The 14,305-nt window shown below is 39.3% G+C and overlaps 1 protein-coding gene across 2 annotated transcripts; it reads left to right on the top strand.

Moving 5' to 3' along the window:
• The first annotated feature begins 230 nt into the window (after positions 1–230).
• Positions 231–8,080, top strand: LOC133395186 (transmembrane protein 238-like). Of its 2 annotated transcripts, none has more exons than XM_061663926.1 (2): positions 231–826; positions 7,815–8,080. In XM_061663926.1, the coding sequence occupies exons 1-2, from the start codon at positions 299–301 to the stop codon at positions 8,019–8,021; spliced, it is 735 nt and encodes a 244-aa protein (XP_061519910.1). In that variant the 5' UTR covers positions 231–298; the 3' UTR covers positions 8,022–8,080. The 2 variants fall into 2 exon arrangements, with proteins under 2 accessions (XP_061519910.1, XP_061519911.1); XM_061663927.1 differs by lacking the exon at positions 7,815–8,080 and adding an exon at positions 7,155–7,299.
• The last annotated feature ends 6,225 nt before the right edge of the window (positions 8,081–14,305 follow it).

Below are 14,305 nucleotides of genomic sequence, written 5' to 3'. Positions count from 1 at the left end.
ATCAATAAAATACAGTATACAGTATAATAATAATACAGTATTAGAAACATGTATATATGCTACATTTCTGAGTAGTGTCTTTCACACAATGTCCCTGAACACAGCACATCAAGGTGTCTGAGGCCAGTGCTTAGAGTGACGTAAGAAAAAGCAAAAAAAAAAAAAAAAAAAAAGGTGGGACTTGCTCGCAGGTGAACTGAACACAGAGCAGGTGTGAAATCGGCGACATGTGCCTCCTGAAAAACAAGTTCAAGAGTTGAGATCCGTTACACGGGCCGGCGTCTGGCCCTCCGCCGCTATGGCTGCCAGCTGCGTGGGCAAGTGCGCGCCGGTGTTCCTCCTCGCCGTCATTTTTGATGCTGCCGGTCTGGTTGTAATTCTGGTGGGGATTTTTGGCAAGCTCAACGTGGACGGCCGCTTCTACGGAGATTTTCTCATCTACACGGGCGCGCTTGTCATTTTCTTCAGTTTGGTGTGGTGGGTGTTGTGGTACACCGGCAACGTCCAATCCGCGGAACACAGGGGAAGTTCCCTGGACATCAGTTTTACGCACTGGGCGAGGAAACTGTCTGAGAGGTTCTCCAGAAGTGCCATAAAGAATCTGGAGAACAAGAACGTTGGCAAAGAGATGAACGGAACCGCGCCTCGTGACGTTCCCACTCGGATTACTTGGCAATTGACAGCAGGTCACGACAACAAGGGATTTGATGGGGGGACTGAGTGCAACCCAGACGGCAAAAACGTGGAGTTGGGTGTACTGAAGAACTCGGATGTGAATGTGCACGCTGTGGAGAACAAATCGGAGAAGTCTCTCTGCCTGGAGAAGGTGTGTGTCAAGTTTCACATATCGCGGTTCGTCGTTCCGCGATCGTTTAATATGGGATTACTTACTGTTCACTGAACGCTGGGACAACACTAAAATGCATAAACAAAGCACAGTCACCGAAGGAGCTGCTGTTAGCCACAGCTCTCACCCAGTCTCACACGCCCCGCCTCTTAAAGGCACATGCATCGACGCTACAATTCTCTAATTTGTTTTGCCATTTGTTTTTTGTGTGTGTGCGTTCAAATACGTTTACAATGAATTAGAAAAGTGTTTTAATAGTGTGTTTAAATTCTGTCGGAGGGCTAAAACCAGGCATGTTCGATACCACTTATTTTCAAACCGATACCAGTGCGAGTACTCACCGATACTACTTTTGATACATAAAATTTCAATTAACACAATGACAGATACGTGTGAACAAAGACCTTCTTTTTTTTTTTTTCTGACGCCCATGAAGATTCACCGATGTGTGGCACCAACTACTGAAAAAGAGGACTTACTCGCGTTGTAAATATGAAGTTTTGCCCAAAGACAATTTTGAGTCTTTGATAACGTTTATCATTCAAAAGTCCTTTTAAATTTGCTGAGGCAGTAAATTCAATTAACTCTCAAGGAGCCCCTTTTAATGTTTACCTGTGTATATAATTGTTTCTTAATTTATTTTTTAGGATAAAGAGTACATGACCACTCCTTCGTCTGTACATAATAATAAATTGAGTCTACAAGAGCCAAATTCCACGAAACATTTATGCTTTTATTTATTCATTTATTGCAGAAAAAGTATTTTTTACATTGAGGAAAAATAATTTCTCAATGTATTGCTATGGTCTACTCTTATGGCAATAAATCACAAAATGTGGCAAATTACACTATAGTTTTAGGTAGGTGACCAAATAATAAAGACTTGGGCAATTGTTGAATTAAACAGTTAAAACTTTAAAAAGTACAAAACATGTCTTGTTTATTCACTTTTGTACTGTATATAATTCCATGCAGTGAAATCAGAAGCTCAGAAGCATTCCTAAGACTTTGTATGACAAAGGCAACAACTTTTCGTTGAATTAAAGTTAAAAAAAATATATATATATATATATATAATAATAATAATTAAATTATTAAAAATTACTTAAATTTAAATGGAATGGAACCCTAAATGTCTTTGCTAAAGCCTGTATTTTCCACACTATTTACTGTTTTACTGTGTTCAAATGACCGCTGTGAAAATGTTCAAACAACAGAAACGCAAGTTATATTAAGAAGTTCACCTCACGACCTCTTTTTCCGCTCCATCCCCAAACATCGTTTTTGTTTACCGTCATTACTGAAATTGGATCCTTTAAACCTACTTTGTCTCCTGGTACCATTGACAGGTTGTGTGTTTTTTTTTTTTTTTTTTTTTGCAAAAGTTCAGGCGTGCCTTTAAAAACAGTATGACCTACTAAAGTGTCAACCTATGGAGCCAACAATAAATTTTAACTGCGAGTTATAAATATTGTGCATATTGACCTGGTTTACACCTTTCTATCACTCCCCTGTGGTTGTGTTTACCATTAGTTGTTTGCTGCCACCAATTGAAGTCTTTCATCATGCGGACATCTGCTTCTGACAACTCATAGTCATGAAACGGCTCAGCTTTATTGTCGGTGATTAAATGGCACTCGCAGTGAAGCCCATGCTCTCTGGGAAAATGGACATCATTTTACCTTAACTTTCGCATAATCCATATGTTTAGAATGGATCACACTCTTTATTTTGGCACCTGTGTGCTGTTTTTCTTCGTGGCCATCTTCCTCAATGCAGCAGGTTTCATCCTCTTCCTTGTGGGTGTGTTCACTCCCTTCAGTTTCAGGGATTTTTCTCTTCTTCTCCGGACCCTTCCTCCTTTTCATCGGCCTGGTGTTCTGGATCTTCTGGTATCTGGGGAAACCAGGAGGAGCACTTTTTCAGTATACCTGAACAAGAGAGTGAAACCAAAGCTGATTTTCACATTAAAAACAGCATTATACATGACTTGACTTCTAATGCGTATGGAACAGCTCATACTGCCTTGTCATGATGATCATGTGAATTCATTTTCAAGGGGTGCATTTATGCGCCGTATTTTTTTTTTTTTCTAAGTCTCTTCATCCTCTCGTTGTAAATAGTTGTACAGTCCCCTCCAAAGGTATTGGAAGAGCAAGGTCAATTGTCAATCAAGACATTTGGGTTTCAGATCAGAAGGTAAATATGTGAAAGTTCAAAATTGAAGCTTTTATTTCATGGTATTTACATCTAAATGTGTTAACTCAGGGCAGAGAACCTTTTGTTTGAACCCACCGACTTTTCAAGTGAGCAAAAGTATACAGTGTACAGACATTATTAAATCAACTTAAAGTGAATAGCATGTAATATTTGGTGGTATAACCCTTACTTGAAAAAACTGCATAAAGCCGCGACCCATTGACATCACCAGACTGTTGCATTCTTCATTTGAAATTGTTTTTCCAGGCCTTTACTGCAGCATCTTTCAGTTCTTGTTTGTTTCTGGTGGTTTCTCCCTTCAGTCTCCTCTTCAGGAGGTAAACTGCATGCTCAATTGGGTTAAGGTCTGGTGATTGACTTGGCCTGTCTAAGACCTTTCACTTTTTTCCATTGATGAAGTCCTTTGTTGTGTTGGCAATGTGTTTTGGGTCATTGTCTTGTTACATGATGAAGCTTCTCCCGATGAGTTTGGATGCATTTTTCTGTAAATTGCCAGACAAAATGGTTTCGTAGACTCCAGAATTCATTCTGCTGCTAGCATCATGAGTTACATCATCAATAGAAACTGTGAGCCTGTTCCAGAAGCAGCCATTCAAGCCCAAGCCATGGCATTACCTCCACCATGCTTCACAGATGAGCTTGTGTGTTTTGGTTCATAAGCAGATCCTTTCTTTCTCCAAACTTTGGCCTTTCCATCACTTTGGTAGAGGTTAATCTTGGTCTCATCAGTCCAGAAAACTTTGTGGCTCATCTCTGTATTTCTTTGCAAAATCCAATCTGGCCTTCTGATTCTTTTTGCTGATGAGTGGTTTGCATCTTGTGGTATGGCCTGTATATTTCTTCCCTCGAAGTCTTCTTCGAACAGTGGATTGTGATACCTTCACCCCTGCCCTGTGGAGGTTGGGAATGTTGTCACTGACTGTTGTCTTTGGGTGTTTCTTCGCAGCTCTCACAATGTTTCTGTCATCAACTGCTGTTGATACCCTTGGCCAACCTGTTCGATGTCTGTTGCTCAGTACACCAGTAGTTTCTTTCTTTTTCAGGGCATTCCAAATTGTTGTATTGGCTATGCACACTGTTTATTCAAAAGCTATGATGGCTTTCCCCTCTTCTCTCTGCGTCAAAATGCTTTGCTTTTCTCCCATAGGCAGCTCGTTGGTCTTCATGTTTGCTTAACAGCAAATGCAGTCTTCACAGGTGAAACCCAAAGCCAATAACAAGCACTATCTAATATTTAAGCAATAAATCTAAAAGGCAAAACCTGAGCAACTAGAAACACCCGTCAGTCAAATGTTCCAATACTTTTGTGGGTGGGTTCAAACAAAAACTTTTTATTTTATATTATATTAATTGGCGAAATTACATATCAAATCCTGTTGTTTGCAAGACGTTTTGGTGTTCAAAGGCTATTGCATTCAGTTGACAAACTAATAGATATCAAACCTAAACCAGGTGACAGACTTATTTTAACCTATGTTATTCATAAAACAGTGGAAAATGTTGGATTTTGATGGAAGTGGGAGCATATGAACAATTCCCTCAAAGAGTCAAATAAATGGCCATCAGATTTCAAAACACGTTGGGTAAAATTGATGACTGAGGGGTTTGTTTGTTTTCATATTGATAAATGAAGTAAAAATTAGCTGCTGCAAAAAGGGCACTTTTTGGGTTCATGGTAAAAGGGCATGTGATTGAGCACCATCTAGTGGCTATATGTGCATGTGCCTGGTACGCAGCATGTGAAAGTGGAAGCTCTCCAAAGGATGAATTCGGTGTTTCATCGTGTATTTAGAGTTGAGCGAGAGCCACAATCCCGCTATAGCTAGTGTGAGCCTATTTCTGATGTTACGCTCTGAGTGTCGGTCACCCTTGCTGATTTACCCTTTGGCTGATGTACCCTACATCCTTGCTTGTTCTCATTGGCCGTGACATAACAACCATCTGGGGCAGGTCAAGTTTTTGTGTTTTTTGTAGGGCCACATTATTCGCATGCTTACACTCCAGTGCTACAGAAACAGAGCACAACAAATAATTTCTTCCCTGCATATGTAGCAAACCACACTTTTAGTTTGTGGCATTACTTCCTTTTAGGTTATTTCGACCATGACAAACAGGGGCTCTTAAACAGGTGGAGGAGGGGACTATCCCCCATCCTTGTTATGGCAGTACTTTTGGGACCTGACCAGTTCACTTATCTCATGATTATATTGTAAATGGGCTTTCACTTTTGTAGCGCTTTTCTACGTTAAAGTACTCCAAGCACTTTAACACCTGTCTCCACATTCAGCTACAGGCGACGCAGCATCAGGAGCAACTGGGGGCTCAGTATCTTGCTCAAAGATTCTTCAACATGGTCACAACCGTTCAGGATCAAACCGACAACCTCCGAGTTGGGAGATGACGCCTCTACCACTTGAGCCACGCTACCCACTATAATCTAATGATATTCATATTTTCTTGCATCTGCTTGCATGCAAAGATCCACAGAAGCCTCTTTTAAAAAAATAATTATTAATGAGCCGGACTGGTTCTGCTCACCTTAACTGTTTTGTTTTATTTCAGCCAACTTGTAATCAGGTAGAAAGTCAGACAGCCTTTGGCCCAAAAGGCACAATCCCATTTCAATGGAGCTCGGCGGTTTTTATTGATCCACAGGATGGAAGTGGGTGGTAGGGAAACAGGAAAGAAGATACATAAAGTATTTTCTCTCATATGTATGCCTTATGCACATTCACACCACACACTAGTTCCAGTTAGTAAATTTGAATGGGCCTTAGCCAAGTTCTTATGATCATGAGATATGTACTGTGGGAAATGGTGCAGTCAGAAGAACAAACACTGCACCCTGAATGCCAATGTGTTTCTTCCCATAAATGCTTTTTTTTGTTTTTGTTTTTTTTTTTGTCCAAAAGATAAGGCAATGTCATGCAGTATTTATGAAATTTCTGCGCTTTGCTCCTTCACTCGGGTGTTCACTGTGAAGAATTTTTGTGTAGAGCTTGACTGAAGGAAGATGAATTCATTATTAATCGGAAAGTTGAATGACTCCATGTGTTCTCATTGAAGCTGAGTTAAAAGTTGCATGTCTGTGAGCATGATTTATGACCTGCTAGGAAACAATTTACCAATGTTGAAATAGGTTTTTCACTCAAATACTTTTATCCATCCATCCATTTTCCATACCGCTTTTTTCTCACTTAGGGTTGCGGACGTGCGGGAGCCTATCTCAGTTGACTCTGGGCGAGAGGCAGGGTACACCCTGAACTGGTCGCCAGCCAATCGCAGGGCACATAGAAAACAAACAATCATTTGCACTCACATTCACAGCTACTGTACGGGTAATTTAGAGTTTTTCAATTAACCTCCCATGCATGTTTTTGGGATGTGGGAGCAAACAGGAGTACCCAGAGAAAACCCACACAGGCACGGGGAGAACATGAAAACTCCACACAGGCGAGCACAGGTTTGAACTCGGGTCCTCAGAACTGCTAGGCACATGTGCTAACCAGTCGTCCAACGTGCCGCCGTCAAATACTTTTACTGAAGAAAAAATATTTATTAAAGTCACAAACATGGGGTCACAATCTCGCCTTTTTTCCATGATTCAACCTGCAGGAGACCCTACACCCAATTATAGCTGCGACAATAGATGATCATAGGCTTTTTTTTTTTTTTTTTTTAATATATATATATATATATATATATATATATATATAACTCTTGGACTGCAGAAACAGAGACCAGGATGCCTTGCAGGAGCTAGAACCTCACATCCATTGTTAAATTCTTTAAATCTATTAGGCTTGAAAAATGTTATTGACTCACCATGTTCTCTTACCACCTTGGCCTTTTATTTACCTCACGTTTATACTGTATGTGGACAGACGGATGCACAGTGCAATAAATCAACAATGTGGTCACAAATTATGTGAACGTTAGTTGAATAATTTGTTGTTGTTTTTTTGCTGTGATAATTGTCTTACTTGTCGGGTAGTAATTTCTTAATACAAGCTATTAAATATAAAATGTACGGAGCACTACTAGCACCATGCAATGTCACTGACAATACCTCTCTTTTCCTTCACAGGTCAGATTCTCATGAACGATGAATGGGTGCTGCTTTTCAAAAACTTTCTAAAGACTGAAAACCTTGAGATAAAGAAAAAAAAATAGCGTCACTTTTTTTAAATTATTTTTTTTTAAAAAGATTTCTTAATCAGGGACAAGCCCAATTCAAGGTAGAAGGGCTGCACACAGAACATCTTTCATATGTAAATATTTTTTATGTGCTGATTTTAAAAAATATATATTTTTCAAGGAATAAAGTTGACCAGCATTTGAACATAGTAGTTGTATTTGTTTGTGCTTGATTCTTGATTCCAATACGTTGTTGAAGGACCAGTTTTCTATAGTCTCCCTTGTCTGGGTCTTACCTTTTGCTGTAGATTCAGGAATTAATGTTTATGAAAATGAGCATCTACGGAGGCCAATCTATTCGTCATTAAGCAAGCAAAAAAACTGTCAGTGTTCAGATGGAGCTGTAGAAAAGATGTTTTCATCAGTTCAGTCTTGCAGGTGGTACTGAGAAGGGAGCAAGCATTTGCTCGAGTTTTTCACTTCAAGCTATTTCCATGATTGTAAAGGTCAGCTACAAAATTTGTTTATGTCCAAAGCATATTCCACTTCTTTAGAATGGACTCATCGCTTATCTTGGCTGCTGTCCGCTGTTTTTTTTTTTTTCTTGCAGCTGTCTTCCTCAACGCGACTGTCCCTATCCTCTTCCTTGTGGATGTCTTCGGTTCCTACAGTTTCTGGGATTTTCTCGTCTTCTCCAGACCCCTCATCGTTTTCATCAGCCCAGTGGTGGTCTGGATTTTCAGGTATCTCTGAAACCTGGAGGTCCCGATGGAGAAGCTACTGTCCAGATGAAAAACACTTTTTTCAGGTTACCTGATCAACTGAAACCTAAGATGATCTTCAAATTAAAAATCGCCTTAAACATGACTTGATTACTATTGCCTAGGGAACAGCTCAAACTGCCTTGTCATGACGATCATGTGAAATATTATTTTTTTAAAGGGTACATTAATTTACCATCATTTTTGCTGAGGCTCTTAAATCTCGTTACACTTATGCACTTTAACAGTTAATGCAGTTGACTCTGTTTATATTGATTTCCTGCTCGCTGTTGTCTCTATGGGGATTTTTATGTTGTGAAATTTCAGTAATGGTCGCACAGCCCATTCAATAGAAACTTGTCAAACTGGATACATTTGTTACTGGGGCAGGGAGCGCTCTCATTTGACAAGAATCGATGTCTGTAAGGAGACAAATGCTATCAATGATCACAAAGGCAGAAAAGAAAAGTCCAAAGTTTAGATATTTCTTTTTAAATACATTTTGTTGAGCGCCACACTGAAGTGTAATCTTTACATGACATGTGGGATAGCTGGTTTTCATTCTGAAGTGGACGCACCCTGTTGACAGTGTGGCTTATATTTAAACTGAAACAATCTTTCAGTTTAACACTGAACAATACTACCCATAACCACTTTCGCTACATGGCAAACGGTAACAAAAGCTGCGCAACAGTCATAAAGTTTTTATGACTTTTTTGCCCTACATACTTGCACACTCAAAAAACGTAGTTCACGAAGCCTCGCAGAATGGCGACAGTTTGGAATTCCTGTCGGCTGTTATTAATTAATAATGTTCAAGATCACAAGGATAAGTCAATACGGGTGTCTGAGGTGTCACAAACTCGCTGTCAGGCGGTCTCTATGGGTTTAAATTTCCTCCTCACACCTCATGTGTCATTCCAGCCTTCTGTCACGACCACATTCAAGGCACAGACAAACACACACCCTTCTGGGTCAACTGAACATGACACTGTTTGACTTGACACCGTAGTGACAATGAGCACAATGATTGAATTCTAGGTGATACGTTGGTACATTGCTGCAGGCTGCGTTGCTATTTTCTTATGATTTGACTGGAAAAGAAGAGATGAGTGATAAAAGATAAAAAAAAAAATAAATAATAATAAATGTTTTTGAAATCAAGTCAATCGCAACATGTATGAGTGCAGTACTTACAGTAAGTACTGTAGAGTGTTCAAACGATTTGTGTGTCAGTGATGAATGCTTTTTCATGTAACGTTGATTATTAATGCCCTGTATAATGCTGTTTGAAAAGTATCACTGAACAAAAATTCATTTAAGCTACCAAGTATGTTTTTTTTTTTTTTATGTGGAAGGAAGCAGGTGTTCCTGGAGAAAACACAACCAAGCACGGCGAGAACATGCAAACTCCACACGGAGGGGCCTGAGCCAAGGTTTTTAACTATATGGTGAGCTAGACATGCTAACAGTAGTTGTAAAAACGGGGAATTTCATTTTGCAAATTGTCACATTGTTGATTGACAGTAAAGTTTAACATCATTACTGAACTGGAGTGTGATTGTTGTTTTTGTTCGTTTTGTTATTTCAACATTCAAATACAAACTGAAAACAGAATACTGTACAATGCATAACCAAAACAAATATTATGCTTTAAAGGAATGAGTCTACAAGAGCAGGTTAACAAATTATATATGGTATATATAAGTTAATGTCCCCAAAGGTAATTAGATTCATCAGATATATCTCATAAATCATCTCGTTTCATCTAAGGGCCCGTGGGAGGGTTTGACTTCTTGAAATCTGTCTACAGTAAGGTGCTAATTTCACTTTTTAAGAGTCAAACCCTCCCAAGAGTTCCTAGATGAATTGAGATGCACCAAAATGATTTAGGAGGCAAATGTTTCAGAGTTTGATGAGTCCAATTACCTTTGGGGACGTTAACACTAATCCCTACCTCAACAGTATTCACTATTCCTGTCATCAGGAGTGCCTTGGGAAATTATCCAATTTCATTTAATTTGTCTGAAAATGGCTATACGATATATACAGGAGAAATATACAAAATATAAATATATACATTTGCAAAAATCAATTCCAATGAAGCTGGGATGTTGTGTAAAATGTACATTAAAAACAGAATACAATGATGTGCAAATCCTTTTCAACCTATACTCAATTGGATTCAAAGACATTGTTCAAACTGATGGTTAGTTTTTTTTCCAAATATTCTCTCATTTTGAATTTGAGGCCCGCTCCAAAAAAAAAAAAAAAAACACTGTCAACAACTGCCTGAACAAATAGTCCAACAGTTTAAGAACAACTTTTCTCGAAGTACAATTGCAAGGAATGTAGGAATTTCATGATCTAGCCATCCATCCGTTTTCTGTACCGCTTATCCTAACGAGGGTCCCGGGTGTGATGGAGCCCATCCCAGCTCTCTTCGGGCAAGAGGCATGGTAAATGGACTGCACTTATATCTCCCAAAAGCGCTTTATAAAGCCTCACGTTGACCCACTCACGCACATTCATATACCAATGGGCTGTCCCTGGCTGCCAATTAGGGTTCAGTGTCTTGCCCGAGGACACTTCGACATGCAGACAGTCAAAGCCGGGATTTGAACCAGGGACCCTTCTGTCACTGGGCAACCCGCTCTACCAACTGAGGCACAGCCGCACACACTGTGAACTGGTTCACCGGCCAATCGGAGGGCACATATAAACAACTGTTCGCACTGATTCACACTTACAGGCAGTTTAGAGTTTCCTGATCTACGGTCTATAATATCATCTGAATATTTAGAGAATCTGGAGAAATCTTCACGTAAGCGGCAAGGCCGAAAACCATTAAAGCCCGTGACCTTCGATCCCTCAGGCGGCACGGCATTCAAAATATTTCATTATTTTGGGCTTTCACTTGTATAGCGCTTTTCTCCCGTCTAAGTACTCAAAGCGTTTTAACAGTCTTTTCATTTACTTATTGATGACACAGCATCATGAGCAACTGGGGGTTCAGTAGCTTGCTCAAGGACACGGTCACAAGGGCTGAGGGTCAAACCCACAACCTTTGAGTAGGTAGACGACTACTCTACCACCTGATCCATGCCACCCCAACTTCAGTCAGAACATTACATACATTAAATTAGTATTTGGTACCATTGCCTTTAAACTATGACTTGGGTTAAACATTTTGGATATCCTTCCACAAGCTTCTCAGAATAATTGGCAGGAATTTTGGCCCATTCTTCCTGACAGAACTGATGTAACTGAGCCAAGTCTGTAGGCCATCTTGTTTGCATGTGCCTTTACAGGTCTGCCCATACTTTTTTCAGTTGATGAGATCAGGACTTTGCGATGGCCACTCCAAAACATTCACTTTGTTATCGTTAATCATCATCATTATCATTAATCTGCCCATTAATTCCATTGTTTTCTGTCAATATGAGGTGCTGTGTGTACATTAATGAGGAAAAATTAACTTAAACGATTTTAGCAAATGCTACAATATAACAAAGAGGGAATATTTTAAGGGGGTCTGAATACTTTCCGTACCGACTGTATATACAACTATTGTTCAATTAATATCAATAAGTGATTGAAAGTGAAAAGAACACATTTAGCAAGAAACATGAAGTAGACACTATATTTGCTTTAGTGTGCCACACAAAACGATGTGGCAGGCCAGATCTGGCCCGTGTGCCTTGAGTTTGACACTGGTGGCCTCAAGCTTCACATACTTTATCCACCCTGCACTTTAAATGTTTATATGATGTGTTCAATGAAAACATATTATTTGCGTGGTATCATTTTAAGCAGTTGTGACTTAGCTGAAGATCAGCTCACATTTTATGACCAGTTTATGCAAAAATCCAGGTCATTCCAAAGGGTTAATATACTTTTGCTTCCGGTTTTAGATACAAGTCCATTAAGTACTGTAGTCTATTATCTATATAGTCTCTGTTTATGGTCCCTTATTATCGGGACTCTTTGCAGAAACAGGGTTGGGACATAACATCAGAAGAACGATAGTTTAAACCCATAAATAAAAAACAATGCGTGAAAACTGCAGTAAAGTAAACATGGTGGCACTTCAGATGCCATTGCATGTTCCTGAAAGGCCAGCAGGGGGCAGCTTTTCCAAACGTTTCACTTCAGCCATGGTTATATGGTACTCGAAAATGTCTCGGCGTGTGCTATTTGATGATGACAACAATAATAATAATAATGATAATAACTAATAATAATAGTGAGGATAAGAAGTTCGGGAAATGGGTGGATAATAATAATAATAATAATACAACCTAATGTAGCTATAGTTTTATTTAATGAAAAGTATGTTTCTTGCTGTATTACGTCCATGTATTGATATTCGCTGTGAATAATGTACAGAACTGTACATTTAATTCTCAACCTTCGCAAACGCTCCGTTCGTCTTGAATGTAACTCGGGCGACTCTGATGACGTCATCGACAGTGAACACGTGTGATAACGGTTGCAGTGTTTTCCACCACGCAACGCGGCTTCCGGAATTATGCGCACACACCCAGCATCGATATCACTGCATAACCAAACTGTCAACTCGTGTACTGCAAGCAACCTCCTCACACGCAAGCTCAATCACACACAGACGTTGACGGTATAACGGTGGTTACGCAGTGGACTACAATTTGCATGGAAACTAAACAACAGCAAGGAATTCCCGGTAGGAGTTCAGAGGGGGAACCGGAGTCTTCTGCTCCCCTCGGAAGATGTCTTGTATCTCAATGGGATCATTCCTGGATAAATAAAGGATAATGATTAAATAATAGTAATAATAAAAAATAACACAGGCAGCTCTTTTACTTAAGTAGAAAAAAGACTGAAATGTACTTACTTGTACAAAAGTAAAAAAAAAAAAAAAAAATTTTTTTTTTTTTTTTTTACAATCCAATAGTACAATGCAGTACATTTTGATAACTTGGCGCAGAAAAAAATGCACACAAAATAGTTTCCCTCTTCCATTCAGTACAGTAATGAAGTACTGCACTGTATTTGTACCTAATTTTACATTTATTGATTTTAAAAGCCATGCATTAGGCAAATTATTACTTGAAATGAAATGTATCTCTAAAATGGGGCAGGAGACATTTGGAGAGATGTCAGTCCAGTTCCCGAGTTGTGCTGAAATGCACATAACCCAATTGATCTCGCCTGAAAAAGGGAATTCTAATCAGAAATCTAAATCCAGCCACTGTTCAGCAAGTCATTTTCCCCAATAACTATTATTTCATGTATATATCTTTCAAACTAGCTTTTGTGATACAATAAAGACATGGCAAAGGTGCAGATTTGTAGCAACTCCAGAGGAATTTCATTGATGAGTCATACAATACAAATCTTGGGAAAGAGTAGTCGAGGCCAGGTTCAGACAACAACTGGAAATTTGTGCGCAACAGTATGGGTAGAGCTGCACAATATATCGTTTGAGCATCTTCATCGCAATGCACGTGTGCGAAATCGTCACATCGCAGGGTCTTGCGCAATGTTGGTGTATTGATATGCAGTCAACTAACTGTAATATTAATAAGTGACCAACAGAAGGACCTGGTTGGGACCACAGATGTTACAGTAAATTTTAACACATCAAACAACACACAGAGCAGCCCAGAGTGATATATATTTATTTTGGGGGATTATAACTATTAATGAGAATACAGGAAACAATTACATGCCTGCATTTATTGTATCTCTCTTTAGAATGTAACAAACAAATATATGTCCAACAGATTACACTTAGGGGGAGGGGGGAGAGCAACGGCATTTTTGAAGGGACAACCTTTAGGTGCACACAACATGCTTTGTTTAAACTAATGCACTCAAATATAGAAAAACTAATGCATATGTTAAAGCCAGGTGTAAAATAACATTGATTAAAAACAAATGAATAGTGTTAGGAATATGCTAATGACTCCACAGTACAACTGGGCATGAAAATAAATGAGTTTTTCTTTTTTCTTTTATTGTTTTTGGTTTCTTTAAGGCTGGCGTCTTCAGACAAAAGTTAAATACGCGTACAGTATATCATTTATTTATATTATGACATGAGATATTGACAGAGTTCTTCCCATCTTTTCCCTATGGGATGATGTTTTTGGCATAGGTTGCTCTTCCTGACTCCAACCCTTCCGTAGTCGTCGTCTTGGGACCGGTGATGATTTTAATGCAAAACACACACAAGCCAGAAACACGAAGACAGACTTGAATCCATATACAATCCCTTCCATCACGGCGTAGTGCCGAGTCTTCCACAGTTCCATTCATCTGCGTGTCAGTCTGCAGCGCAACCTACCACATGTTGCCT

The sequence above is a fragment of the Phycodurus eques genome, chromosome 19 (genome assembly GCF_024500275.1).
Source record: "Phycodurus eques isolate BA_2022a chromosome 19, UOR_Pequ_1.1, whole genome shotgun sequence".
NCBI classification, from domain to species: domain Eukaryota; kingdom Metazoa; phylum Chordata; class Actinopteri; order Syngnathiformes; family Syngnathidae; genus Phycodurus; species Phycodurus eques.
This window is presented reverse-complemented; position numbering and strand designations above follow the sequence as displayed.

Bases quoted from the DNA above. Each gene is read 5' to 3' on its own strand.
- LOC133395186 (XM_061663926.1), top strand. From the start codon at position 299: ATGGCTGCCAGCTGCGTGGGCAAGTGCGCGCCGGTGTTCCTCCTCGCC. The intron at 827-7,814 runs GTGTGTGTCAAG...TTTTTCTTGCAG, and splicing joins AGTCTCTCTGCCTGGAGAAG to CTGTCTTCCTCAACGCGACT.